Here is a 25247-nt window from a genome sequence, read left to right on the forward strand (position 1 = left end):
AAAAAGAAACATATAAATGGTCCTTTTAATTAAACTTTCTTCTTTAGAAAACCTCCCGGTTTCCGCAGGGGAAATTGTTCCGCTGTGATTCAGTCGCTTGAGGGCCTCTTTAGTTACAGAATCCTCTCCTTTTAAAAAAAAGAGAAAGCTGCTTCTGTGGACTACGATTCCCAGTATCCCCAAGCAGGCTTGGGCGTGGTGGATTCTGGACTTTGTATTTCAGAGCGCTTTCCATGTTCTGCAGAAGAGGTTAGACCAGGGTGATGCCCGGCCGACGGGTAGAGTGCTTAGGTAGTTTTAATTTCTAAGGGTGCCTAAGGCCGTTTCATGTCGGTTTATCAATTTTAGTGGTTATTTCAGGCATTTTCTCAACTGCAGGAGGGCTTCTGTTCGGGCTGAGAAGCAACCTGGAAATTACATCTCGAAGAACCCTCTCGCCTACACAATGCAACATTCTTAGGACATCCATCTGCAAATTAAAGCCCATTTTGTTAAAAGCATATATATTTTTTTTATTAGAGGCTGTACCAGTCAAGAATTAACCCCTTAGTGTGTTTCCGGAGTTTGTAAAGAAGGCATTCTCAACGTCTGATCATTTTCTTCCATTTCCCCACCTGCGTTAGAGGTGTGCTTTCAATATGATGGCCGTCCTACGAACGGGTGAGTCCGGGGACCTGTCGTTCCCATGGTGTTCCCAGCCCAGGGCTGTGTGGCTTCCTTCATCATTTGGTCCGTCCCTGTTCCTGGCGGCCTTCCTCTTTCCCCACTGCCTCCAGCTTCTCCTCCCATCCATGATTCCCAGCAAATGTCACGAACTGGTGGGTCACGGCACCATCAGCCCTTGACCAATGGCGAATTTAAGCCATTTTAATTTATAAAAATCACACAGCACCTCGGCACGACACGGCAAGGTTTTGGAACCGGCTGTGACAGCCAGAGTCTCGTAGACGAGGGGATTAAGCTAAAAAATGCAGAGACGGCATATCAGGATTATTGGGAGGAGGTCTTTGGGCAGCCGATGGGTAACAGCTTCTGAAGCCGAAGGCCAGTCCCGGTGCCAAGCGGGCACAAATGGGCGTGTGGATCGCACAGGCCGGCCTCCGACCACCCCGGTGTCATGAATCCTGCCCTCTTGCCCACTCTGTGCGATCCTCCCTTCTCACAGCAACTGTCAGCAATGGTGACGGATCAAACCATCTATTCCAATGCACTGCCTTCCGGGACAGGTTTCATTTATTGGCGGGGAAATTATAGGTAGCACGATCAGTTCAGAGAGCCTTTCCCAGCCCTCTCTTTTTCTCTCGGGCTACTCCCTGGGGTTCAAACCAAGGAAGCATTTCCGAGGCCCTGACAGCAGCTGCGTGCCTTTTTTCTCCTAGAATAGAGGAAAGCTTCGCAATACGGGATGAGACAGAGGTTCATTCAAATGGGGGGGGGGCGTTATAGCCCATCTGTCCTCAAAGCTGCTCAAAGGGTTGTGGCTTCCACACTTCAACCCTCCAGTCCAGCATGATGATCCAAGTTTAACCTGGACGTCCCAGTCCAACACTCTTAAACATTACCCATTATCCCCCGGAAAACAAACCGGACGGCGCGGAATGCAATCTGAAGCCAGCTGCTCCGGCATTTAAACCAACGACTGACAGATTTACCAGTGAACCCACTACTGAATTCTCATTTAAAAATACTTCCCCCCCCCATCTGCCTCCAGTTGGTGGGTCTTTGGTGCTGAATTCCAGCACGGAGCAAATTGCCAGCTGCTAAGTAGAACTTCCAGGCTCAGAGGAAGTATATCTGAAAGTGGGATTTCAACAGGCATATGGCTGGCAACCAGGGAGGTATGGTCCATGAAGCCCGTTCATAAGCCCATTTTATTTGTGAGTGTGTGTGTGTGTGAAGCATCCATGCTTTTTCCGGTCCTCCACTTCCCGAAAACCTGCATTGGTGTGCTTGATTCCTTCTAGGCAACCAGATTTTTATTTGTGTGCCTTGTAAATTATGTAATCTTCTGCTCACATTAAAAAAAAGATTTAAGAGATTAAAATAGGATCCAGAAAGTGCTTTTTCTTTCCCCCGGTCAGGGCTGCATTCCAGTTCCTCTTTGGGTTTGAGAGTCTTGGAGAAGTCCAAAATAATAATAAATCTTAGAACTGCAGAGCTAGAAGGGACCGAGGAACAATCCAGTCCAGCCCTCATCAAAGAGGGGGGGGGGATTGAACTCCTGACTAGATGCCTTAACCACCAAGCTATCCAGCAGTTCTATAATCATCATCATCACCATTGTCTTAGAACTGTAGAACTGGAAGGGGCCCCATGGATCATCAAATCCAGCCATCAAGAAAGCACAGTGGGGGAATCAAACCCCCACCTCTGGTTCCAGAGTCCTAAACCACTGAACTATCCAGCCAGCACTGGGACCAAAGATATCGGGGTAAAGAGTTTTCCAGTCCCGCACAGACATTGTTAAAGAATGAATCTGTATGCAGTAGGACCCCCATATCCACGGGGGATTGGTTCCAAGCTCCTGGAGATACTGAAAACCGCAGAAAATAGCAAACACTGGATAGATAGGAAAGATAGCATGTTAAAAGGGGGGGAAAACATGAAAATTATTTTCACATGCATTACCTGAACTGGCCAGTAGAGCACGCTAGAGGGCATTATGTATTCTTCACTAATGATTATTCATAGCATGGTCTCTGGCTCCCTCTAGCGGCCAGTTCTGGTAATAAATGTGATGATTGTTTTTCTAGATTTTTTCATATTTTAAATGTTTTCAGACCATGGATAAGTGCCACTGTGGAGACTGATCCCACAGAGGGGGGGGGGTGTCCCTACCTTTGTGTACCTTTCCGTTCAAAGGCACACCAATGACAGTTCTGCTCTGAGTCCCTTGGCACTAAGAAGACCCCCTTTGTCAAACCCCAAAGTGGACTTTATATCATTTCTTGCCAATTACGATGGTCTGTCCAGCTTCCCGGGGGGAGTGGGGAGTGTGGAGATCTCAGGATCAGGAGAGTGTTGCAAACCTCCCCCCCCCCCCCCATTTTTCCAGCCATTTTTTTGCTTCCCCCATTTCTGAAGGAAAAACGAGGCTGCTGATTCATGTAAATTACATTTATTGGTGAGACAAGGCAAAGCTGGATTTCCCTCTCCCCTGACACCCCCCACCCACTCCCACCCCACTGAATCAAAAGAGCTCTGAATGACAGAATGACAACCCCAGTGAGCAAAGAAAAGAGAAAGAAAGAGCACCCTCCGGCCCGTTTCACAGCATGCAAAGATCACACCACTGGACACGGGAGACATTTCGGAGCGATCCGAGCCCACCCCTGCCGTTTTCACCGACTCCGGCTGCAACTGCTCAGCCAACGTTAGGTGTGACGCGAACGGCCTCTCCTCGATTCTGGAGCCGTCGCAGAGAGCGATGGGGATTGTAGTCTGACATCTGGAAGGCCACACTTTCCCAGTTTGTTTCAACGTTCTTAGGTATCGGGACAAAAGTCGGAGGGGGCAGAGCCACCCGCTCCAAGCCGCTTTATCTCCAAAATGTGGATTCCAGGGGGCCGGAAGGGGCCCCCTTCAACCAAGGGAGAAACGGGGACTCCCTGCTTCTCTCTCCCCCTCACACACACAGACCCCTGAAACGCAGAAAAAGCGAATCACCTGGATCCAAGCGCACAGATCCTGATGCCATAGAGTGACCCGTCCCGAGTGGAAAATGCAAGCGTGCCAACTCTCCTCCTCGCTGGAAAACGCAGCCTTCGGCCACCTCGCAGCTCAGTTTGAAGTTGCGCCACAAGACCTTATTGACTCAGTTGCGTGGGAGCCACCGATTCGTGGCACTCCACGGCGCCGGGCACAGCCGACAGATTTGCGGTGCAAAATTTGGGAGAGGACAAGCCAAAAGCCCTTGGGCAAAAGAGACCTTCTGATCAGGGTGGTCGATCGAAACAAGGAATCTGGCATCATGGCAGGGACACACACACACACACACACACACCCCAACAGCTTCCGGCACATTAAAAAAATTCAAGGTGTGGACACAGGAGTTGGAGGGCTAAAAATGCCGGTCTGGATGGTGGTCTCAGGTGGACAACACTCCCGCGGGGGGTGGCTGTTCCCATGGGGAGCACCGCCTGATCCGGCTCGTTGCAGAACGCCGAGGTGCTGTATGGTAGGAAGAGGGGGCGGTCTCCGTGTCGGTGGACTACAACCCCCATCAGCTCCTGACAGCAGAGGCGGTGGCGAGGGGTGCTGGGACTTGTAGTCCAACACGTTAGAAGGGCTGCACCTTAACCGCCCTTGGGGAAGAAGAAGCAGCCACCTTCCAGAGAGAGAGAGGGGGGGGGAGGAAAGGCCACAAGAAACGCATGCCTGACTTCCGTCCTGCACATCCTCGGAGGGCTGTCGTGAAAACCAGGCGGAATCTTCCTATTTTTAAAGGAAGGAAACCACAGAAGGGCAGAGGAAGGAAGCCTCCTGTGAACACGGTTGTCCGGAGTCTCCAGAAAGAGGGGAAAGATGGGAAACCAGCCGTCCCCTAACAGAGGGAGGTTTGGACCCATGAGTGGGGAAGACGACACAGGGAACAATCAGCCCACGGGGGTTTCTGGGGGGCTCCCCAAACACATCTTGGGAGCTGCTGGCATAGGCTCAGGCCCCTTCCTTCTGCCTCCTCCTCCTCCCACCTTTCCTCTATCTCCCCTCTTCACATCACGGGTTCCCAATTTGGCCAACCATCTCAAACGGGCGCAGTGCCCGCAATTAATCTGTGGTTCATGCAGACACAGGTTGGGCGGGCAAGGCAGGATCGGCAACCTATTTAGTCCCACCGGCCATCCGGAGGCCGCTTCCACGGAACCCGCAAGACGGGAGACCCCTTTTCCCCCAGCTGGTGGGATTTCACGCACGGAAAAGAGCCAGGTTTGCGAGTCAAAAGAAGAGGTACCAGATGGGAGACGTTTCAAGGCCCAAAGCAAGAGACCCAACGCTATTTTTTTTCCGTTCAACCTGCGGAGTAGATCCGTTCTGTGGGGGTGCCTCAACCGCCTTGAGCCCCGTCTGCCTTCAAACAGCCGGTTCACGACAAATCAAGAAAAGAAAACCAGAAGTACACCAATACAAAAACAAACAACAACAATAATAATAATAAAGTGCAGCGAGAGAGTGTTTGTGTGTGGACCGGCCGCATCGGTGTGTTTGCCACGGAGGGTGCAGATTGCAAAATATCGACTAGAATCCTACAGTGGTTTTAGAAAACACGAAGCGGTTGGCACAGGAGACGGAGAACAGCCGACGACAGGAGCCAACGGGCGACCTTGCCGCGGGGTGGCGGGACCGCAGGGGTGGGGGATGGGGAAACGGGCGACGCACAGTGGTTACAGACTTCTCACGGATGCTAGACGGATCGGACGAGACATTTCCCCTACTGTCACCAGCACACGGACACGGACTTCCTACCTCGGTTTGGAAACCCCGCGCGGGGTGGGGTGGGGGCCTTAGACACAATAACAGAGCGGATTTTTCCCCCCACAGAAAGAAAGAGAAAGAGAGAGAGAGAGAGAGAGAGTTTTCTTAGCCTGCACCAAACGAAAGGCGAAGGTGGAGTGTGCAGAGCTGGCCCCGTTCCCTCTGGCCCCTCCGTGCTGAGGTGGCGGGTGGCTCCGGAGGGCTAGTTTTTCAAAATGGCATCGTAAACCTGGTAGACATAGTGGGACACTTCCGGGGCTCGGCATTTGAGAGAAAGCTGCAGGACAGAAAGAGAGGAAGTTACTTTGAGAGGATGGCATGCACCCCTGAGAGGGTATGAGAGGAAACATCCAGGCCTCGCTATTTTGTTTTTATTTGAAGGTTTATAGCCCGCCCTCCGCTGTAGGATCTCAGGTGGGTTGCAAAACTGTGAAAATAATACAGTAGGACCACAGTATCCATGGGGGAATCGGTGCCAATGCTTCTCCTTGGAGAGGCCGAAAAACACAGAAAAATCAAACGCTATACTTTGCATGGTCTCTGGCTCCCTCTGGTGGCCAATTCTGATAACTACACCATGGAAACCTATAAATATGTATTGGGGCGTTATTTAGTATTTTTGAGAAGCGGATAAGCAAATCAGCGGATATGGAGCCCACAGATAAGGGGGTCCTACTGTATTAAAACATAAGATATGGAACATAATTTAAAATGAAAGCAACGCGAAATTAAAGCATTGAAGGCTTAGCATCTTCCCCACCACCAACCCCTGAAAGCAATCATCCTTTATTTTATTTTTCCTACAGAGATTCCAAAATAAAATGCAGATCCTTAGTCTTTTCGTTACTGGCCAAACTAAAAAAATACTTTCTTAATTCTAGTGGACAAGATTTATCTGCGCTGCCTGCAAGGTGGGGGGCCCTTTGCCCCCGTATCAGTGAGGTTTGGGTGGGAATGGCTGAAGCAGGCGCTGTCGTTCCCCTCTTTTGCTTCCCTTTCCTCCTTCCCAACATCTGAGTATGATCTAAAGTCCGGCTATTCCTCAAGGCCGAAGGCGCTCAGCCCATAAAGCAGCCCTCTTCCAGAAGCTCCAAGCAACTGGAGCCCAGATAGTCTTTTAAAAGTTGTCCATCACAATGGCAGATGGGTACAGGGATGAAGATACATTTATGTACCATAGGAACACAGTGCCCGCAGGAGATTGGTTCCACACCCTCCCGCCGATGCTGAAAAATGTGGAAATATCAAACCCTATACTTGGCATGGTCTCTTGCACCCTCTCATGGCCAGTTTGGGTAATTACACCCTGGAAATAGCTATAAATATTTATTTCTGGGGTTTTTTATTTAGTATTTTCACAGAGTGGATAAGTGAGTCCGCGGATATTGATGCCGTGGATAGGGGGTCCTACTAGATTTAGTAGCAGTGACTTTATAAAATATGTTCTTAGGGTCAGCATGCTTAAAAGGGACCCATGACCGTTTCATTTATGGGTCGCATTCCCTTTTAGAAACGGCTTTGAACACAAGGGCCGACCAAAATTGGGAAACTGGAGGGCTGAGCCACTTTTAAAGGTTCATGTTTGGGAAAACGACCAAAGCGGCCGAATCCGTTGGGCTCTGATCAAACCCATTTGATCCCAATCAAACCCGAAGACCAGATCCGAACCGGTGTGCGAATTCACGTCGTTTGGCCCTGGAACGAACCACTCCCATTTTGACACCTGAATTGACTCCAGGTGGGCGAAGCGGGTTCAGAATATGCGATTCACCCGAATCCGGTTCACAGCCCCAAGGGGAGCAGAGTTTTACACAATTTATGGCCTTTTGAAGAGGATCGGTTTCGGATCGGAACGCAACGGCTGACACCCCTTCTCCTCATGAGAAAGTCTTCACCCAGGAATGTGTAGTAAAGGCAGATGCTTCAAGGCCACGTCTTCCTTCTCCCCCGCTGCCCTCTCCTCCCCAGGAGACCCATACCGTGTAGTTGGGATTGCCCGGCTGGATGCGCAGTTCGGCCAGAATCCAAATGCCGTTGGTGAGCTTCAGCGACTGGTATAACATGTCCTGGCCTTCCACATTCCTCTTGGCGATGGTATACACGTTGTTGTTCTGGAGCTTACTGGAAACTGTGTCTTTGAGGAAAGAAAGGAACATTGTGAGATGATATGTTAATGCCAGAACATGCATGGCTCGGGATGGCTGGCCCGGACAGCTTCGGCTGGAGCATATTTAAGCCAGGATTGGGGCAAGCAGGATCAAATAAAATACAGCAGAGCCGCCACATCTGTGGGAAGATTGGCACCAAGCCCCCCGCAGATGCTGAAAACAGTGGATAATAGTGAACATTATAAATAACGTGGTCTCTGGTGCCCTCTAGTAGTGTTTCTGGTAATGACATCGTGTAAATATGTATTTCTATAATGAAACTTATACAGTAGCACCGCAGTGAGAGATCAGTTCCAACCTCCCACAGATTTTTTTAAAAAACACACACAGACATTTCGAACACACTACACTGCATGGTCTCTGGCTCCCTCTAGTGGCCAGCCCTGGCAAATACACAGAAATACATATCCCTGGGAGTATTTTTAGTATTACTGTACAGTGGTGCCTCGCTTAACGAGTGCACCGTATAATGATTAAATCGCATAGCGATCCGTTTTTTCGGCTCGCTAATGCGATCGCACAACGTTGTTCCCATAGGGAAAAATTCGCTTTGCGAAGACCGGTAAGCGTTTCGCTTACCGATCTTCGCAAAACGACCCCCGCCGATCAGCTGTTCGGCGGCCAAAATGGCCGCCGGAAGCCGGGAAATGGCCTAAAATGGCCGCGCGCAGCATTTTCGCGCCCTCGTTAAGCGAGGCGAGGGCGCGAAAATGGCTGCCGGCCATTACGAAGCTTTGTTGAACGGTGAGTATTTGGCCCATTTGGAACGCATTAAACCATGTTTAATGCGTTCTAATGGGCTTTTCTGTACCGTTTAACGATGCTTCAGCATAGCGAAGGTTAATCCGGAACAGATTAACCTCGCTATGCGAGGCACCACTGTATTTAGTATCTAGTATTTTCAGGCAGTGGATAAGTAAATCAGTGGATACTGATTGGCAGATGGGGGTCCTTACTGTACACAGCACAGTCTCTGTCTCCCTCTAGTGTCAAGTTCTAGTAAGACCATTGTAGAAATATGTATTTCTGGGATTTTTCTTTTAAGATTTTTAATATTTTCAGACCGTGGATAACCAATTATTCTGCTGATATGGGAGGGGTCCTACTGTGATAATAGTTTAAAAAGAGATTTAACTTTCGGAACAGTGATTATGTTAGTTTCCTACAAAAACAAAACAAAAAAGCAGACTTCCGAGACACCTTTAAAACAGTGATGGCAGAAAATACCGTCGTCCCCCGTTATCATTTTATCCCAGAAGGTGGACTGGGCAAAGCGGGTGGGAAATGACAGTCAGAGAGAATCCAGAGAGTGAAATCCAAAACCAGCTCACAATAATATTTCACTAAATGGCAAGAGTTTTAGATTAATAGGTTTTATTGGACCTTTCTCACTTGGCTCGACCATCAATCTCAATTCTCCTCTAAGCAGGACTAATTCTGGGTTCAGCCCATCCGCTAGTTTCGAAAGACTCAGAAGACGGCTCCGAGACCTGACAAGCAGACGGGCACGTCCTCCGTGGCTGCGCAAGCCGAGTCCAGTAAGGTCCGGGCGCTCGGCTCGACTCCGAAAGCTTCAAACGGCCACAGCATCCGGAGACGATGTCTCTCCCTTGGTTTACCACTGAGCTAACAGACCTCAACATGGGGACTTTTCCTTATTTAAGACTCGGCACAGCCACGATACAGACTGTGGGGGCTATGTGGAGCTGCCCTATCCAAAGGCAGTCTATCTTCAAATCCCCATCGCTTTGGGATGGGTGCTGATTTTGCACCCGGAGGCTCTGGTGGAGCTTGTGCGGGATTTAGGGCACGCTGGCCGACACGCCCTTTGGGGATTCGACCCAGCAGTTGGGGGAACGTGGTGTCCCAGGAACCACCCTTCTTGTCCGTGGGCTAACTTGGAAAACCCCACTGCCTCCGAGGGAATCCTGCAGGTTCAACCGGGCTGGTTCTGCCAGGTAAACTGCCCACTTAGCCTAGTGTCAATTGTAGGCTCTCCGGGGCAGAGACCTCACCTCCTCCATACCTCCATTTCCTTCCTCTTTTTTTTTCCTGCAATGAAAGGGGTTGCTTTGGGGAGCTGGCACTTCCCCCTCTTTCGTTCGCAGGCAGGGAGGCCAGCCTTTCGCCTCCCCATCATCACCCTTCCCATGCCAAGGCTGATGGCGGCTCCGTCAGGAAGGAGCCAAGTTGCTAAGCAACGTCGCCCAGCCGTGCCTGACACACAAAGAAAAAAAAAGGGAAAAAAAAGGAAAGAAACACCGGTTCTTTGTCGGCTTGTTTCTCTGCTTCCCTCCCCTTGACTCTAAACAGCAATTTTCAGAAATCTGCTGGCTTGTATTTATTGCTTAGGTATGCTTCCTCTCCATTTTTTTTCTGTTCACAACCACCTTCTGACGTATGGGGGGGACACGGGTCAGTTTTAAGGACTGGGACCCAGATCGCCCAAGGCTCTAACCCTTAAACGGTGCTCCCTCTGTAGGGCTTGACCTTTGTCGCCTCGCTGGAACAGGGGCGATCAATCATCACTCAAACATGGAACGAGGGTAAGGACCGAACGTAGGCGCCAACACCGGAGAAGAATCGGGGCTCAGGCTTGGTGGCATTCACCTACAAGCACCCACAGGGGCCGAGACAGGACCGCCTAACACCCTCGCGGACCGTCGCCCTCCCGGTGCCCTCACTCTGGACTTTCCGCCCCACTCAGGAAGTGCCACGTGTTAAAAACTGTCTCCCCTCCACCAAGTCGGGTCCGACTCATTCCGTCTTCAGCTCCAGGGACCCTCCTGCATATGAAACAGGGTATGGTGTGGCCAGACCCCAGCGCGGATTCATTCTTCATTTCCAGCCTCCCCTTTTACAGTGGGAAGCTGTTCCAAAGTCTCTGAGTGAACACAACACAACTGCCTCCTCCCCCCCCGGGTCCACCGGCCACCCGGTGGGGTTTTTCGAACACAGCCTTGCCCGGACTCCCTCCGGCTAGAGGCTGCTTTTCCGACGCGGAGCAGAGAAACGTTGGCCAGCCACCGGCCACGGAGGGCTACGGGCCCAGTTTGCGGGCAACGTTTCAAAAATTCTGGCGGTCCTCGGATGGGGGACCCTGTCACGGAGGAAGTGGGTGGCCCCGGGATCCGGGGTGGTGATGGGGAAGGATGAAAGAGCAGGCCACCAGGAAGCCCCAAAGGGAAGCAAATGGACATCGGCAGGTACAGATGGCAGCCAGGGTCCGCTCAGGTTGTGTGGCCATCCCATCTCAACCACTGCTGCCCTCGTGTGGGTGTTTGTGTGTGCACAGCGATAAAGGGAGGGGGGGGGGAGAGAGGCAGGGGACTCAAGTCAGAAGACGGACTTAAATTGCACTGACGACTTCTTTTTCAATGACCCAGACTCGATTCCCAGCTTGGAAGCCTCCACCCACACCTCTCCTCTTTTTCTGGGGAGGAAAAACTTGTTTTTAAGAGGACTCACATTTGAGGCTTAGGTGGGGGGGGATGATGATGGGGGACTGGAACCAATCGACTACAGATATGGGGGCCCTACTGCATCTCAGAAATACAGGGAGCAGGACGGGGACCCACAAGGCAAAACCAAGGCTGTTTGTAGTGGCAATGGAAATGCTCTCTGGAGGTCATACTGGTGTAAACCCTTGAAACACAGTAGATCTATAGGGAGGTGGGGCAGAGAGAGAGAGAGAGAGAGAGAGAGAGAGAGAGAGAGAGGGAGGGAGAGAGGGAGGATCCTGCCAAGAAAGAGTGCTCCCTCTTGGTTCTGCGTGCCTGGAAAGTGGGTCATCTCTGATAAACAAGATCCTGTTTCGTTTTATCGGCTCCCCTGATCTCTGGAGTGGATGCTTCACTCTCCCAGCCATTATAAAGGCAGCCGGCCCTTCCTCGTGGATCCCCTGCCCTTGCTTTTCTGCTGGAAATCAGACTTGCCAGGATGATAGTTGCTCCGGTTGAGATCAGGATGTCTCCCCAGGCTGGCAAAAAGAGGCAAACCGGGGTTTGGAGGCGCAGCTTTCTGAACCGGGGAGATCCGAGCGGGACGGAAAAGGAATTCACATGAACAGATACTTCTTTTAAAATCCCCAGCTTGGATCCTATGAAGCTGTGAACGCGACCGTCTGCTTGTGTTCCTGTTTGCAGGAGGAAAAACTAGGGACCCGAGCGTCCTTTCCCCTTTTTGATTTTCGGCGTAAATAAATGCACGCAACTGGGACCCAGTAAGCTTTGAAAAATTATACAGAAACAACTCCAATCCATTGGAAGGAGGGGGGGGATAGTAAAAAAAAGGTTGCAGGAAGCCTGAAGTTGAAAACACATAATCGGGCAGGGAGGGGATACAGATGGACAAACTCTGTTATGAAAGCCACAGGGCTTTCTTAATAGAAATGAAGGTGTATAGAAATGGAAACATGGGGGAAGAGGTCATATAAGGTATGAAATTTTACAGTCGTGAATTGTTCCGATCAACAGTGGGCCGTAGTGCAAAGCTTCAGCCTTTTGTTTATAGGTCTATGTCTAGGTTTCTTCATTCCAACACTCTAATCACTATACCATACTGCTCTTCCTGCATCATCATCCTTGCTTGGGCTGCTGATCACGGACGGCCCTGTCCACAGGAACCCTGCAGGGATGTTTTAATCCCTGCTCCCTACGGAGTCACACAGGAGCTGGTTTAAAAGAGATAACCGTGCAGACAGGAAACAGAAAGAAAAGGGGGTTCCACGTAATCCAGACCCCCCCCCCAATGCCTTCATTCAACCTAGGGGAATGGCTCTCTCATGGCTTCAGTGTCCCCCTCGGTCATAGCAAGAGGGAAAAAAAGCATGGCTTCATAAAATAGTTAAGACTGACAGGTCACAAGGCAGACAAAATGTGCCAGAGAAAATACAGTGGTGGTGAGTTCCACATTCCAAACAGATTCTTTCCCCCCACCCTGACCCCTCGTTGTCACAGGACGCCTGTTTATCAACACTGGACTGTATGACCAAAGCAGCTTCGCCAGAGATAACTGAACATCCCTCAGGGGCAGTGAAGTGCGTCGTGCTGGTCCTCCCATATGAAGCACCCGGAGCGACAAGGACTCTGTGAAGAGCTTTGGGGCAGAAGAGGGTCAGAGTCCCGCTCCCAAACTTGGAAGGAATAAAGCCACGACCGAGGTGGGGCTTAGGGTCAGGGAGCGGAGACGAACACGAGGGTGTACCAAAACGGCTGGGTCTCGCACGCAGAACCCGACAGCCACCCCTCCAACCGCATCCTACAAGGAAAGCTCCTCAAAAAAAAAAAAGTCTTTGGCACTCACCGGCGTTCAGGTGACACTCTTTGATCTGGAACTGGAGTTCGTTTTCGTTCGGAATGTCCTTCCAGGTCGCGAGAAAGACTTGGCGCTCTGGAAGAGGAAAAAAAGAGGAATGTGAGCTTTCTGGCTTTCTTTTTTTGCACTGCGGCTTCCAACCTCCCAGACGTCTGCAGAGGGGAGTCCCGGGGGACTCCGAAACCCAGCACTCCAGAGAACCAAGCGGAGGCCACCAAACAGGGAAGCACCAGCTTTCTCCGGAAGAGGCGGGCGTGTTTATGACAAAGAACCGTCCCAAGGATCTGGATGAGCTCCTGGAGGGCCACAGATAGTGTGTGTTTGCGTAGTCCCATGCGTGTGCTTCTTGGACGCTACGCCGAGACCAGGGGCTGCCCGCTACAACAGAAAGTTGCAGGACTAAAGGCTTTCTTACCCGTCACTCCACATTTTAGACCAAGAAACCCTTATTAAAAAAAAAGGAGAACCTGAAATGATTGCCTGCCATTCTTGTTTCGTTTTGAAAGGCCTTTTTTAAAAGAGGCCTTGGAGGGAGAGAAGACAGGACGGGACCCACACAGCAAAGGATAACCACCCCCTTGCAGGCTGGAAGGGGAGCTGGAAGGGGAGAGGTTCCCATTTTACAGCAATTTGGGGGAAACGTGAGAAGATCGTGGGCGCAGCCCTCCGAAATAGCTTGTCCCTCAGCCCCAGGCAGCAGGGGACGGGGGGGCAGCCGGTGGTGCCTGCGCCACTCTGCCTGGTGCCCCATACACTGATCAGCTTGAAGGACCCCCAGCCTCCACCCCATAGCTGCGCAGAAGAAAAACCCGAGGCCCATCCACTGGGCTTCTGTCTGAGGGACTAGGAAGGGTCTGTGTAGATGGAGATGATGATGTCTTCCCCTTTTGCCTCAAGCAGCGCAACATTGTAGGCTGCTCCAGCTTCCTAGAAAGGGCACCACCACCCCTCTGCCAGGGGAAGCCAGGGACCTTGACGTGACAAGGCAATGAACCCATTCAGGGTTTTCATCCGAACTTGTAAAAGCCCCATTCGGTGCTCCGAGTCCCATGGACTGCCCACGTTTGGCCCTTCTTTCATGTCCCCTTTCACGTCGCTGATCTCGACCCGTCGTACTGGCTGTTTACGGAAGGACAAACACGCTGCCACGCAAGGCACCGACTCACCCATTTTCCCGTCTTCCACGAAAAGGACATTGAGGGGGATAAGGCAGCTGAAGTAGAAGACGTCAATGTTATTCTTCACTGCCACCTGTCCCGAAAGAGAGAGAAAAACCCAATGTGTTTCCTTTTAGACTTAACAAGGGATCATAATAGTTCCCTGTATGGAAATCTCGTGACTCCTATATGCCCTGTTGCCATATACAGTGGTGCCCCGCATAGCGAGGTTAATCCGTTCCGGATTAACCCTCGCTATGCGGAATCGTCGCTAAACGGGTAGGGAAAAGGTATTGAAACGCATTAAACTTAGTTTAATGCGTTCCAATACCTTGCTTACTTACCCGTTCAGCGAGGATTCCCCTTGCCGGCAGCCATTTTCGCGCCCTTGCTAAGCGAGGGCAGGGCGTGAAAACAGCTGCCGGCAGCCATTTCCGGGCTTCCGGCGGCCATTTTGGAGCCGCCGAACAGCTGTTCGGCGGCTCCAAAATGGCCGCCGCAATACCCGATCTTCGCAATGCGGGTTTTCCCCATTGCGAAGATCGGGTATGTTTCCGTACAGCGATCCTGAAAAAGGGATCGCTATACGGAAACATCGCTATACGGTGCACTCGCTAAGCGAGGCACCACTGTATATGGCAATATGAGATCATTTATTTAAAATATTTTAACCCTGCCTTTCTCCTTAAAAGGACCCATAGTGGCTTACAATGATGAGAAGGCAAGATTTAAAAGCTGAAAGTTTGCCTATATTTTTAAAAGACTTAAACAAGCACAGTATTATATATATAAAAAAGATACACAATATGACCATAAAACCAGTAGGGAAAACACATTTAAAAACAACAGAGTACAACATTAAAAAAAAACTCCTCTCAGACCACCAGTCTTTAAGAGAAAGGTCTTGGCCTGCTTGTGGAAGGCCAGCCAAGATGGGGCCAGTCTGGCCTCCAGTGGCAGGGAGTTCCAGAATCTCTGGGAGAACCCACCGAGAAGGCCCTTCTCCAACGTCCCCACCAAGGGCGCCTGTGAGGGTGGCGGGACCGAGAGAAAGGCCTCCCCTGGCGATCTTAACACCTGAGCAGGCTCGTAGAGGGAAATGGGGTCTCTGAGATGGCTTGGCTTTTATAGGCTAAAACCAGCACTTTGAATTGTGCCCGGAAACAGGTTGGCAAGCCGGTGGAGCTGCTGTAAGAGAGGGATTTATCTGATCCCTGTAACCAGCCCCCGTCAGCAATTTGGTAGCTGTGTTTAGGATCTTCTGCAGTTTCTGAACACTCTCCAAGGGTAGCCCCAGGTAGAGCGTGTTACAGTAGTCCAGCTGAGAGGTAACTAGGGCGTGTGTTCCCATTGGTTTGACAGTTCAAATCCACGTGGGAGGTCTTTACCCGAGTCCTCGTTAGGTCTGCGCACTAGATTCGGAGCGGCCACAAATTCCGAACAGAACCAGTCAGATTTGGAGGGGCGTGTACCGTTCAGAATTGGGCAGGGCCTCCTCCAGGTACCCACCCCGGCCTTCCGCCGGGCCCCCAGTTCTATGGATCATACCTGGAGATTGTTGAGTGGTTCCATCTTCATCACGGGCCCCAGGGTGTTGAGGGGAAGAGAGACGTCGATGCTCTGGTTGGGCATCAGCGGTGTGTGGATGGCCAGCGGGGTGCTGGGAATGACCCCAAAGCTGTGGGGTGGGGAGGAGGAGAGAAGAGGATCATTTCAGCTGAGAACCAGGCCAAAGCACGTCCGTCTGCTGAAACAGATTCGGGCCACGACTCCGTTTCACTTCTGGCCCGGCTGGCATTTTTACCATCTGTTCTACGAAAAAGCTGCGAATTGAAGATCTCGCAGGGAGGACGGGTGAGAAAGCGCTGGCATTTATAGTTTGCTTTCATATTTAAGAGGGATGCTGAAAAACGCAGATTACGGTGAACGCTATAATAACAGTGAACTCTATACACAGCATGGCCTCTGGCTCTCTCAGGGAGTTTCACCTTTAGAAATATACGTATTATTTCCGGGATTTTTCTTTTAATAATTTCAGACGGTGGATAAATGAACCAGTGGATACTGATCCTGTGGATACGGGGGTTCCTACTGTATGTAATCACTTAAAAGGGTGGAACTGACTCTGATTTGTGGGGGAACCGCTTGGGCCATGCGGTGGCGCTGATGGGTGTCCAGACCTCACCTGTTCTTGTTGAACTGGATGGCGAAGTCGCTCATGTGCTGCAGGGCCTTGTTGGTGAAAGTCATGTCCATGTAGATGTGGCCCTGGCGGTGGCTGAAGGTCCCGGAGATTTCTAGCCCTTTCGCTTTCACGGCCGGCAGCCAGACCTGGGGGGGAGGGGGGAGACAGGGGGAGCCTATGAAGAGGAAACCAAAGAAACTGACCTCCCCCCCCAACTCCCAACTGACAAGAGGCAAGCCAGGTGGATTTGAACTCCAGAAATGAAGCTGGAAGGGACCCTTCAAGGTCATCTAGCCCCACCCCGACCTCAGTGCAGGAGACCAGGGGTTCCAGACCCGCCGAGCAGCTTTTCTCTCGAATACTGAACATCTCCTGCTAATTCAACCTTGATGAAACGAGAGCTGCAGGATTTCTGGGCAGTTCCATCTTTCCTAGAAAGAGGTCGGCGCCCCATCTGAAACTGGGCAAAGGCCCGGATGCCTGCCCCCCTGCCCCGATTTTCCACGGGATTTCAGGTCACAGGCCGGATCCCCACGCTGCCCAAACTCCCAGGTAAGAGCAAATCGGTGCCGCAGCCTGGAAGAAGTCCCAGAGGGAGCTGATTCTGCTTGCTTTGGTGCCCCCACGGTGTCTGTATGTGGGGAGGTGGGAGAAAAGTGGGTGCCTGGTCCATGGGGAGAGGATTCTCTTTTTGAGGGGGGAGGAGGAGGCCACGGGGAGGACAGTGTGGCCAGGGACCCACTTCAGGCCAGATTTTGGGTCTCAGAGGGACAAATTCGGCCCACGGGTGAGACCGTTTCCGATGGATTACATCCTGTAATCCATCCAAACTTGGTGGTTTCGAAAGTGGGATGGGGGAAACGATCAAGCCACGTCTTGCCTACCGCTTTGGGGGCCATGTATCCGCCGGGCGCCATGCCGATACCGGAGGAGAGCTCGAAGAGGTCGTTGAGGCCACTGCTGACCACGGCCGGAGTCGGCGAGGGAGCAAAAGTCGCCGGCACGGAGGAAGGGATGAAGGTCTGCCCCACCTGGGAGGTGTTACAGAAAGGGAGAGAGAAAAATGGGGATGAAGTTAACATCATTTCTGCCCTGCGGGAGCTTTTTAAAAAACTCTATAAGCAGTGAATGCCGGCAATACAGAAGGACCGCCTTATCCGGGGGATCTGTATCCACTGATTCACTCATCTACAGTCCAAAAGTATTAAAATGATTCAAAGCAAAACCCATATCTTTATATATAAAGAAAAACACCCTGCTATGTATAGCGTTCCACTTTTTTTAAGCGGGGGGGAAAGCGCTGGAATCGATCCACGTGGATATGAGGATCCTACTGTATTCCGGATTTTTTAAAGCTTTTCACTCGGCATTTTGCGGATTGATCAAGGAAGCTAAAAAAATCCACCAGCATGCCAATGAACTCAGGCAACTTAATTTTACCCCCTGTGCAATCATCTCTACTTGCAAACTGTTTTTTACCGGGCACCCACCTTCTGCCTTTTAACTGCTCACATCCGTCAGCAGCTTGCAATCCTGTGATTTCTACATCTTGCAAGCACTGGGATGCTGCCTTGACTCCCTCCACATGGGAGGAAGGCAGGGCAGGGATCGAACCAATGAAGATATAAATAATGAATCGGTGCAGGGGACTCTGTAGCCCAGAAAGCCCTCAAACCCCAGCCCGATTCATCCCACGAGCGGCTTGTGCTCCGGCTTCTCCGAATCCTGACAGGTTGGAACTCGGCTTATCGCAGCCCCTCTTTCCTTCTTCCGTGGTCCAGCGTGGCCCGGCCACGCAAGCTCGGACTGCGTGGTCTCCGCTCCGCCAACGACGCTTTGACCCACGTAGGGATGCAAAGCCTCACCGCTGCATGTGTGCCGGAAAGGGTCCAGGAAGAGGTGGGAAAAGTGCCAATGGAGAAAGAAGAGCATGACGTGTAAGACCAAATCAAAAGAAAAACGAACGAAGGCCACTTACTGCAGGACTGCCACCAATTCCCCCTCCAAGGTCACTGCCAAGCTGCAAAGAGAGAAACGAGTGGAGGGGGGAGAGACAAGGCAGGAGAGAAGGGGTGGGTGGGAGTGGAGTGGAGTGGGGGGTGAGAGAGGGTAAAAATTCAGTTCAGAGAGGTGCCCGAAAGAGGGCCACCACGCCAGGTGGCCCCCACTGTTCCCCGGGGTAGGGAGCAGCTGCCCAGCAGGACAAGCCCCACAGCCAGAACAGAGAGCCCCCAGTATAGGACCCCCAAAAGCCCCCAGGGAAAGGGGGAGAGAAGAGAGAAGTGCCACATTCGGTCCAAAGCAGAGCGATGCACAGCGTGTTGCCTTTCGAGTCGAGCTGTGTCGCCCGAACAGCCAGGAAGAACTCTCTCCTAAGCTGCCGTTTTAAAGGACTGAGCCTCGGTCGGTTCAGGGTGACCGCCAAGGTTCCCCCAAAAAACCGCCACCGTCACCTCACTCAAGACGCGCGTGTCGCAGGCCGGGCAGTCGCCCGCTGTCACAAACCCGTCCCCACCTCGGTTTGGCCTCCTCTGCATGTCCAGATCTTTGCCCCAACGCGGTGCAGTGGGGTGGCGCTAGCGGCTCGGAACGGGCCATTACGCTTGTACCTCCGGCGTGGGAAAGCTATCCGCTCCTTTCTCTCGGCCCGGGCTCTATTCTGAGGTGGCAGGGACCGCACTGAGATCGCAGCTGCGCCATCACTTCTCTCTGCCTAATGCAAAATGAGTCCCACAAGAGTTGGCCGTAAAAAACTTGATGCCAAGTCGCATTTACCGTATTTTTCCGTGTATAAGACACTCCCATGTATAAGATAGCCACTACTTTTTAAACCCAAAATTAAGAAAACTAAGTGGGGCTTAGCAAGTGTAGGGGGAAAGGGATCAAAGCCCTGCAGGATCGCTTTGATCCCTGCTTTCTCCCTTTGTGTTAAGCCCCGCAGGGCTTAGCAAAAGGAGAGAGAAAGGGATTAAAAGAATCCCCTGACTGCATTATTGTTTTGATCCCTTCCCCCCTTATACAGCCATGGAATTGCTTTGATCCTTTCCCCCTACACTTACTAAGCCCCACAGGACTTAGTAAGCAGAGGGGAAAGCAAGGATGAAAGCCATCCTGCAGCGCTTTGACTCCTGCTTTCCTTTTGCTAAGGCTTAGCAAGTGGAGGGGAAAGCAGGGATCACAGCACTGCAGGATCACTTTGATCCCTGCTTTCCCCTCCACTTTTTTTCTCTCCTCCGCTTACTTCCATGTATAAGACAACCCTCAATTTTTAGTCTAAAGATTTTAGACAAAAGTATAGTCTTATACATTGAAAAATACGGTAAGTTGTGTGCAGTGACGCCCTTAAAAAGCTACCAAAAATACTAGCAGGGCCGCTCCAAAAGCACAGTGTTGGGGGATCCTGAACTATTGCACCCCGTTTCATTTCATCTAACCCCTTAACCTTCACTCCCAGGCTTCTGTGGGTAGCCAAGTCTCGACCTCAGGACCTAAGCATGGATGCGAGTGAAACCTTTTCTCTAAAAAAGGGATGGACAAGCCAAATGAACCACCAACCACGGTGCTCTGGAAAGGGAGAAGGCCACCCTCCAGAGGTAGCCCCTGCCTTGATGAAGACCAACCAGAAGGTTACCAAACGGTGCAAGCTTTTGGGTTCTGCAGAACGCTTCGTCAGGAGAGGTGATAGCAAAAGAAGTTTGGGATGGAGCAAAGACACAGAGAAGCCAAAAAAATGTTGGTAGACAGGCACATTTCATACACCAGCTCTGCTGTCCTATTAAGAAGACCCCAAACTGAATCAATTGCCAGCAGTTAAGCAGTTGTGAAAGACCGAGAGCAATCTTCTCCTTCTAGAAACTCAACAGCCGGTTGCATTGAGATCTAACTTCTGGGAAAGGGAGGAATCATAAAGTCTCTTTTGTCCAGAAAAAGGAAAATGTTCCAATGCACTGCAGGGATGTGAAAAATGGATATTAAAAATGTAATTTTTTTTTTTTTTTTACTTTTCTGATGCTTCACAAAAAGGAACATTTTTATTCTGGCAGGCTTTACAAAACTTCCCGACCTAAGAGCCTCGGAGAGCAACGGCCCTTCCTAGCAAATGGCCGCCTTTTTTAATGGGCTTTGAGAGGCTACCAGTATTTTATTTTATTGCACTGATTGTGTAATCTTAGGATGTGTGGTTTTTTTTTTTTTTAAAGTCACTTATTGCTGCAATCCGCTCAGAGTGACCATCACATGATGCAGTGAAGTTAAATATCCTTAAGGATGTCGATGGTTACATTTCAGAATTATCAGTGGGGTGAATACAGCTCCTTTTCTATCACAGTGGCTAGAATGGTAGATTCTGAAAAAAAGGAAACAAATGTGTATTTTCCTTCATCGGATCAATTTGTTCACATCACGAGAGCTCTGTCGGAGCTCCCCAAAACACAACTAAAAACTGATTTGGTGTCAGCTAAGATCTCCTATCGCCCAAGCCCGCTGCCCAAAAAATATACTCAGTCTCCCACTCTTTCCATCCAGCTGAGAGCTGTAATTTGAAAGGGAACCCCGGGAGGCTATTGTCTTTCTGCAATTTATCGCTCTCTCTGCCAGCCAAGCGGGTGCCCAGGTGGCATGGAGAAGCCAAAGCCCGACCCTGCCAGATTCAACGCTCTAGATCGTCCAAGAGGCAAGAGCCCCCCCCCGCTCTCCCGCCAGGCTTTGGGGAGCGTTTTCCTCTCGAAAGGAGAAGAGGCGGCTCTCAGACGAGCGAACATCTTATATAAAACGGCCTTGAAACAGCTTGGGAATAACTCTGCATAATCGAGCCAGATGTTTTTAATCTGCTTTCCTCGGCGCCTCGCCAAGTGTATCGCGAAAAGAGCCACCGGCTGGGAAGTCAACCTTGAAAGACAAAGATCTGATGATTTTAACCTCTCTCTCTCTCTCTCACACGCACACACAAAAGCCTTCTCCTGCCCGTGGTAACGGGGATCACGATGAAATCCGGAGGGCAGAGATGGGGAAATGGGAAACCTCGCCAACTTACAGCCGGGGATTATTAAGATCTGGTCCTGGATTCTCTATGGGGCCAAAGGCAGAACGGAGCAAGGAAGCCTCCTCCGATGGTTTGCGCGGATGTTGGGAACAAGGCGTGCACCAAGGCAGCGCCCTGTCCCCGTTTCAAGACGGAGAAGGACCTTACAGGCTTTGGATTGGGGCCGAAAGTCTGTTTGACCAAACGATTCACACATTCGCTTGTTGCTTAAGCGGTGGGGCGCCTGGCGAGCTTCTACACGGTGCCCCCTCCCGGGAAGTCAGCTTGCAAGGAATAGCCTTCTTCTTCCCAGCGGGGTGGCCTCCGCTAGTGCAGATGGCAGACGTATGGAAGTCTGCAGGCGGAGTGCGGTGCTCTGCCTAGGAGGAGCCTGGACTTCGGAGTTTGGAAGAGTATTGTGGGAAAACAGTGACCACATGCACGGCGTTATTTCTGGGCGAATCGGCAACATGGGGTCCTAAGCTCTTGGATTTGTGGATCCCACCACCACCACAGAAATCCCCTCCTGCCTAGTTTGGGCCACGGGAACCCCCCCACACCATCTTTCTGCATCCTCATCCCCGCCACGGCCCTCTCTTTGATCCACGGAGCTGAAAACCTAGATTTCTGCTTCTGCTCCAGGTGATCCCTGGGGGCAGCAGAAAGAGGTCCATGGATGGCAGGTGACACCTTCTGGATCTGGCCCCCTGCATGGCTTGAGAGGGCATATCTTTGACCCCGCTGACTCAGCAGCCTCCAGGGCACTCAGAGGCCATTTTTCGGGGGCCTAAACCAACTCCTTGGGACTCATCCCAAATTATGCCACCATAATGAATGGGATGCTCTTCGATATTTTCATTAATGGCTTGGTTGAGGGAGCGCAGGGAATGCTTGTCAAATCTGCAGATGACACCAAATTGGGCGGAAAAGCTCCTATCCTAGAAGACAGAAACAAAATTCAAAACTTGATAGGATGGAGCTCTGGGCCGAAAGCAACAGAATGAAATTCAACAGGGAGAAGTGCCAAGTCCTGCACCTCGGAAAAAGAAACCCATTGCACGGTTCCAAGATATGGGAGGAGACCTGGCTCAGCAAAACTACGAGCGAGAAAGATCTTGGAATTGTTGTGGATCGCAAGCTGAACAGGAGCCAACCGTGTGATGTGGCTACAAAAAAGGCCAATGCTATTTTAGGCTACATTAAGAGAAGTACAGTTTCCAAATCTTGCAAGGTGCTAGCCCTCTATTCGGCACTGGTTAGGCCTCACCTTGAGTCTTGTGTCCAGTTCTGGACACCACACTTCAAGAAGGATGCTGAGAAATTGGAACAAGTTCAGAGGAGGGCGATAAGGATGATCAGGGGGCTGGAAACCAAGCCTTAGGAGGAAAGGCTGAAAGATCTGGCTATCTTTAGCCTTGAGAAAAGAAGACCGAGGCGGTGGACAGACCACTCAATGGACTCGAAAGCCTGTCCTTCAGAGGAGGGGGCAGGATCTGTTCTCCATCATCGCAGAGTGGAGGACACATAACAATGGGTTCAAGTTACAGGAAGCCAGATTTCGGTTGAGTATCAAGAAAAAAACTTCTTAACTGTTAGAGCAGAACGACAGTGGAACCAGTGGCCCTCAAGAGGTGGTGAGCGCTCCAACACTGGAGGTAATAAAGAGAAATTTAGACAACCACCTGGCAGATCTGCTTTGATTGTATTCCTGCCTTGAGCAGGGGGTTGGACTTGATGGCCTCGTAGGCCCCCTTCCAACTTCATTTTTCTATGATTCTATGGTTCGAAGACCTCTAGGGAGACCCTGCTCTCTCTCTCTCTCCCACTGCCCCCCCGTGCCACATCTGGTGAAGACAAAATAGAGCTGTTTCGGTGGCTGCTGACATGGCTCTGGAACTCACTGCCACAAGAAGCTCTCTGCCCTCCTCTGTCTGGCAAGCAAAAACGTCCCTCCCTGGGCAGGATTTCAGCAACTAAACCAAGGTCAGAAAAAGGAGCTTTCAGTCCAGAAGGCGTCATTATTCTTTCCACCCCCTAAGTTCTGAAATATTTTAGATGTAGTTGGCTTTTCTTGCAAGTTTAACTGCATTCTCGTATTACAACTTACACATTTCTTTTAAAGACATCGTGTTTCTAAGCTGCTTTCAGTCCTTACACCGGGAGAACGGTGGAATGGAAATGAACTAAAATGAGTGAATAATAAGAGTAAGACAAAGTAGGGAGCAGGAGAACTTAAGACGGACTGCCATTTAGAAAACTGCCCTTGCACTGGGAGAGAAAATGGGGGTGATTCTCCCCCTTTATTTGCTCCTCCAGAGCCCTCCTCTGCCCCCCCCCCAAGTGTGGAGTCTGTTAGGACCAGAGATTTTTTTTAAAGATCTGGTGAAGAATAAGAAAAGAAAAAAAAGATCAGGATAGTTTTGCCTCTCCTAATCCAGATTTTATTGGGCTAACAACTCCCATCACCCCCAGCTAGGGGCTGGCAGGGGGATTCTGGGTGTTGTAGTTCAACCCTGGATTTGGGGGAGAGGAGTCTTCCACACTGCACGACGCTGCCCATCACAGCGTCTGGATCCTTGAAGCACAAAGGAGACCCGCGTTCCGCTTTAGAGACACCTAGAAACCTCGTCTGTCACGTTGAGTGAGGTCGTCCTGCGAGGCCAGGATGGTTTTGTTTTGAGACTGATGAGGCACAGGAACTGTCAGCACCCCTGGAATAAGGAACCGATCAAAATCCCCGAATGAAAGCTAGCAGGTCAGGACTGCATGAGAATTCATCCACGCAAGGCTGAAGAGAGCCCGAGGAACAGGGCACAGGAGAGCGTGGGCATCTTGGGGGGGGCACATGGTTTGAGGGGGGGTGAAACCCCCGCCATGCTCTGCCGCCACTGAGATGCCAAATACTTCAGGAATAAGCCTGCCCGGCTCCTCATCGGCGGATTCCCAGGAGAGCAGATCCTTGTTTGAAACTCCCGCACCCGTCCGCTCCTGACAGCACCGGGCGTCCGCCTGAGTATCCTTGTGCTGAGAAGCAGGTTTTCTCCTGCCAAGGGGCGGCCGAGATCCTGCAAGACTACGCACGAGGGGACGTGGAACATCCCATGTCCTGGCTGAGAGAAGAGGGGAGGAGGGTTGAAGTGATTGAGGAAACTTGGGGGGCTTTTATGCAGCGCCAAGAGACTGTAATCTATTTGCAAGCAGAGTGTCACCAGTGAAAGAACCACCTAACCTGGAACATGATCCAGCCCCAGGCAATAATTCGCCTTTCTCTGAGCAGAAACAGACCAGGGCTACGGCGTAAAATGTCACCCTCTTTGCAGCACCTACGTGAATCACTCTGCCGCAGATTCCCCCTGATGGGACTGGGCATGACAGTTTCACCTTCCTAGGAAACCACAGCTTTTAAAGTTGCTAGTCCTCATGTCTGGCGGGGGGGACAACACCCCCCTCTCAAAAACATCTGGGCATGATAGTGATTCTTCCACAGTCTCTTTGGCCATGGAAATAGGAAAATGCATTTTAAAAAAAAATGTACAGGCGACTCGTATGGCTATCTTAAAGGCCGGAAAGGGAAATATTGGTTTTCTAGCAGCTGGGAAAAGCAGGCTGGCCTTTTGTTGCTCGGTGGAACCCTTAACGATAAAACAGAAGTGGAACAAGCACAGCAAAATGGGATACAGGGCGAGATAGAGATACACTACACGTTCCCTTGTGCATAGAAAAATTAGCCTTCATCACAGACCTCAACCTTCCAAGGTTGGCAGAATTGGGGAGGAGGGGGAAGTTCAGCCCTATCCTAGGAGCAAGCAAGGCAGAGAAAGTCAAAGCTGGCCTAAACCCAAGCAGGTTGGTGGTCTCTTAGCCTAAGCTGGCCAGGGATTTGGGGAGGGGATGATACCTCCCACCCCCTTCTCTTCTCTCGGAGAGCA

The 25247-nt window shown here is 51.0% G+C and overlaps 1 protein-coding gene across 6 annotated transcripts in view; it reads right to left on the bottom strand.

The window, feature by feature from the left end:
* Positions 1-3102: 3102 nt before the first annotated feature.
* The window catches only part of AP2B1 (adaptor related protein complex 2 subunit beta 1), a 50968-nt gene continuing 28823 nt past the window's right edge, over positions 3103-25247 (bottom strand). For 4 of the 6 annotated variants that reach the window (XM_072978325.2, XM_072978326.2, XM_072978327.2 and 1 more), the window contains exons 15-23: positions 18814-19011; positions 18277-18318; positions 17183-17329; positions 16299-16444; positions 15662-15791; positions 14123-14207; positions 12945-13031; positions 7452-7606; positions 3103-5749 (exon numbers count right to left, since the gene is read on the bottom strand). In XM_072978325.2, the coding sequence (XP_072834426.1) occupies positions 5675-5749; positions 7452-7606; positions 12945-13031; positions 14123-14207; positions 15662-15791; positions 16299-16444; positions 17183-17329; positions 18277-18318; positions 18814-19011 (1065 nt within the window). In that variant the 3' untranslated portion in view covers positions 3103-5674. The remainder of the gene's footprint in view (positions 5750-7451; positions 7607-12944; positions 13032-14122; positions 14208-15661; positions 15792-16298; positions 16445-17182; positions 17330-18276; positions 18319-18813; positions 19012-25247) is intronic. The other 2 variants (XM_072978328.2, XM_072978329.2) reach the window with 2 other exon arrangements.

This window comes from Pogona vitticeps, chromosome 7 (assembly GCF_051106095.1).
Source record: "Pogona vitticeps strain Pit_001003342236 chromosome 7, PviZW2.1, whole genome shotgun sequence".
Classification (NCBI taxonomy): domain Eukaryota; kingdom Metazoa; phylum Chordata; class Lepidosauria; order Squamata; family Agamidae; genus Pogona; species Pogona vitticeps.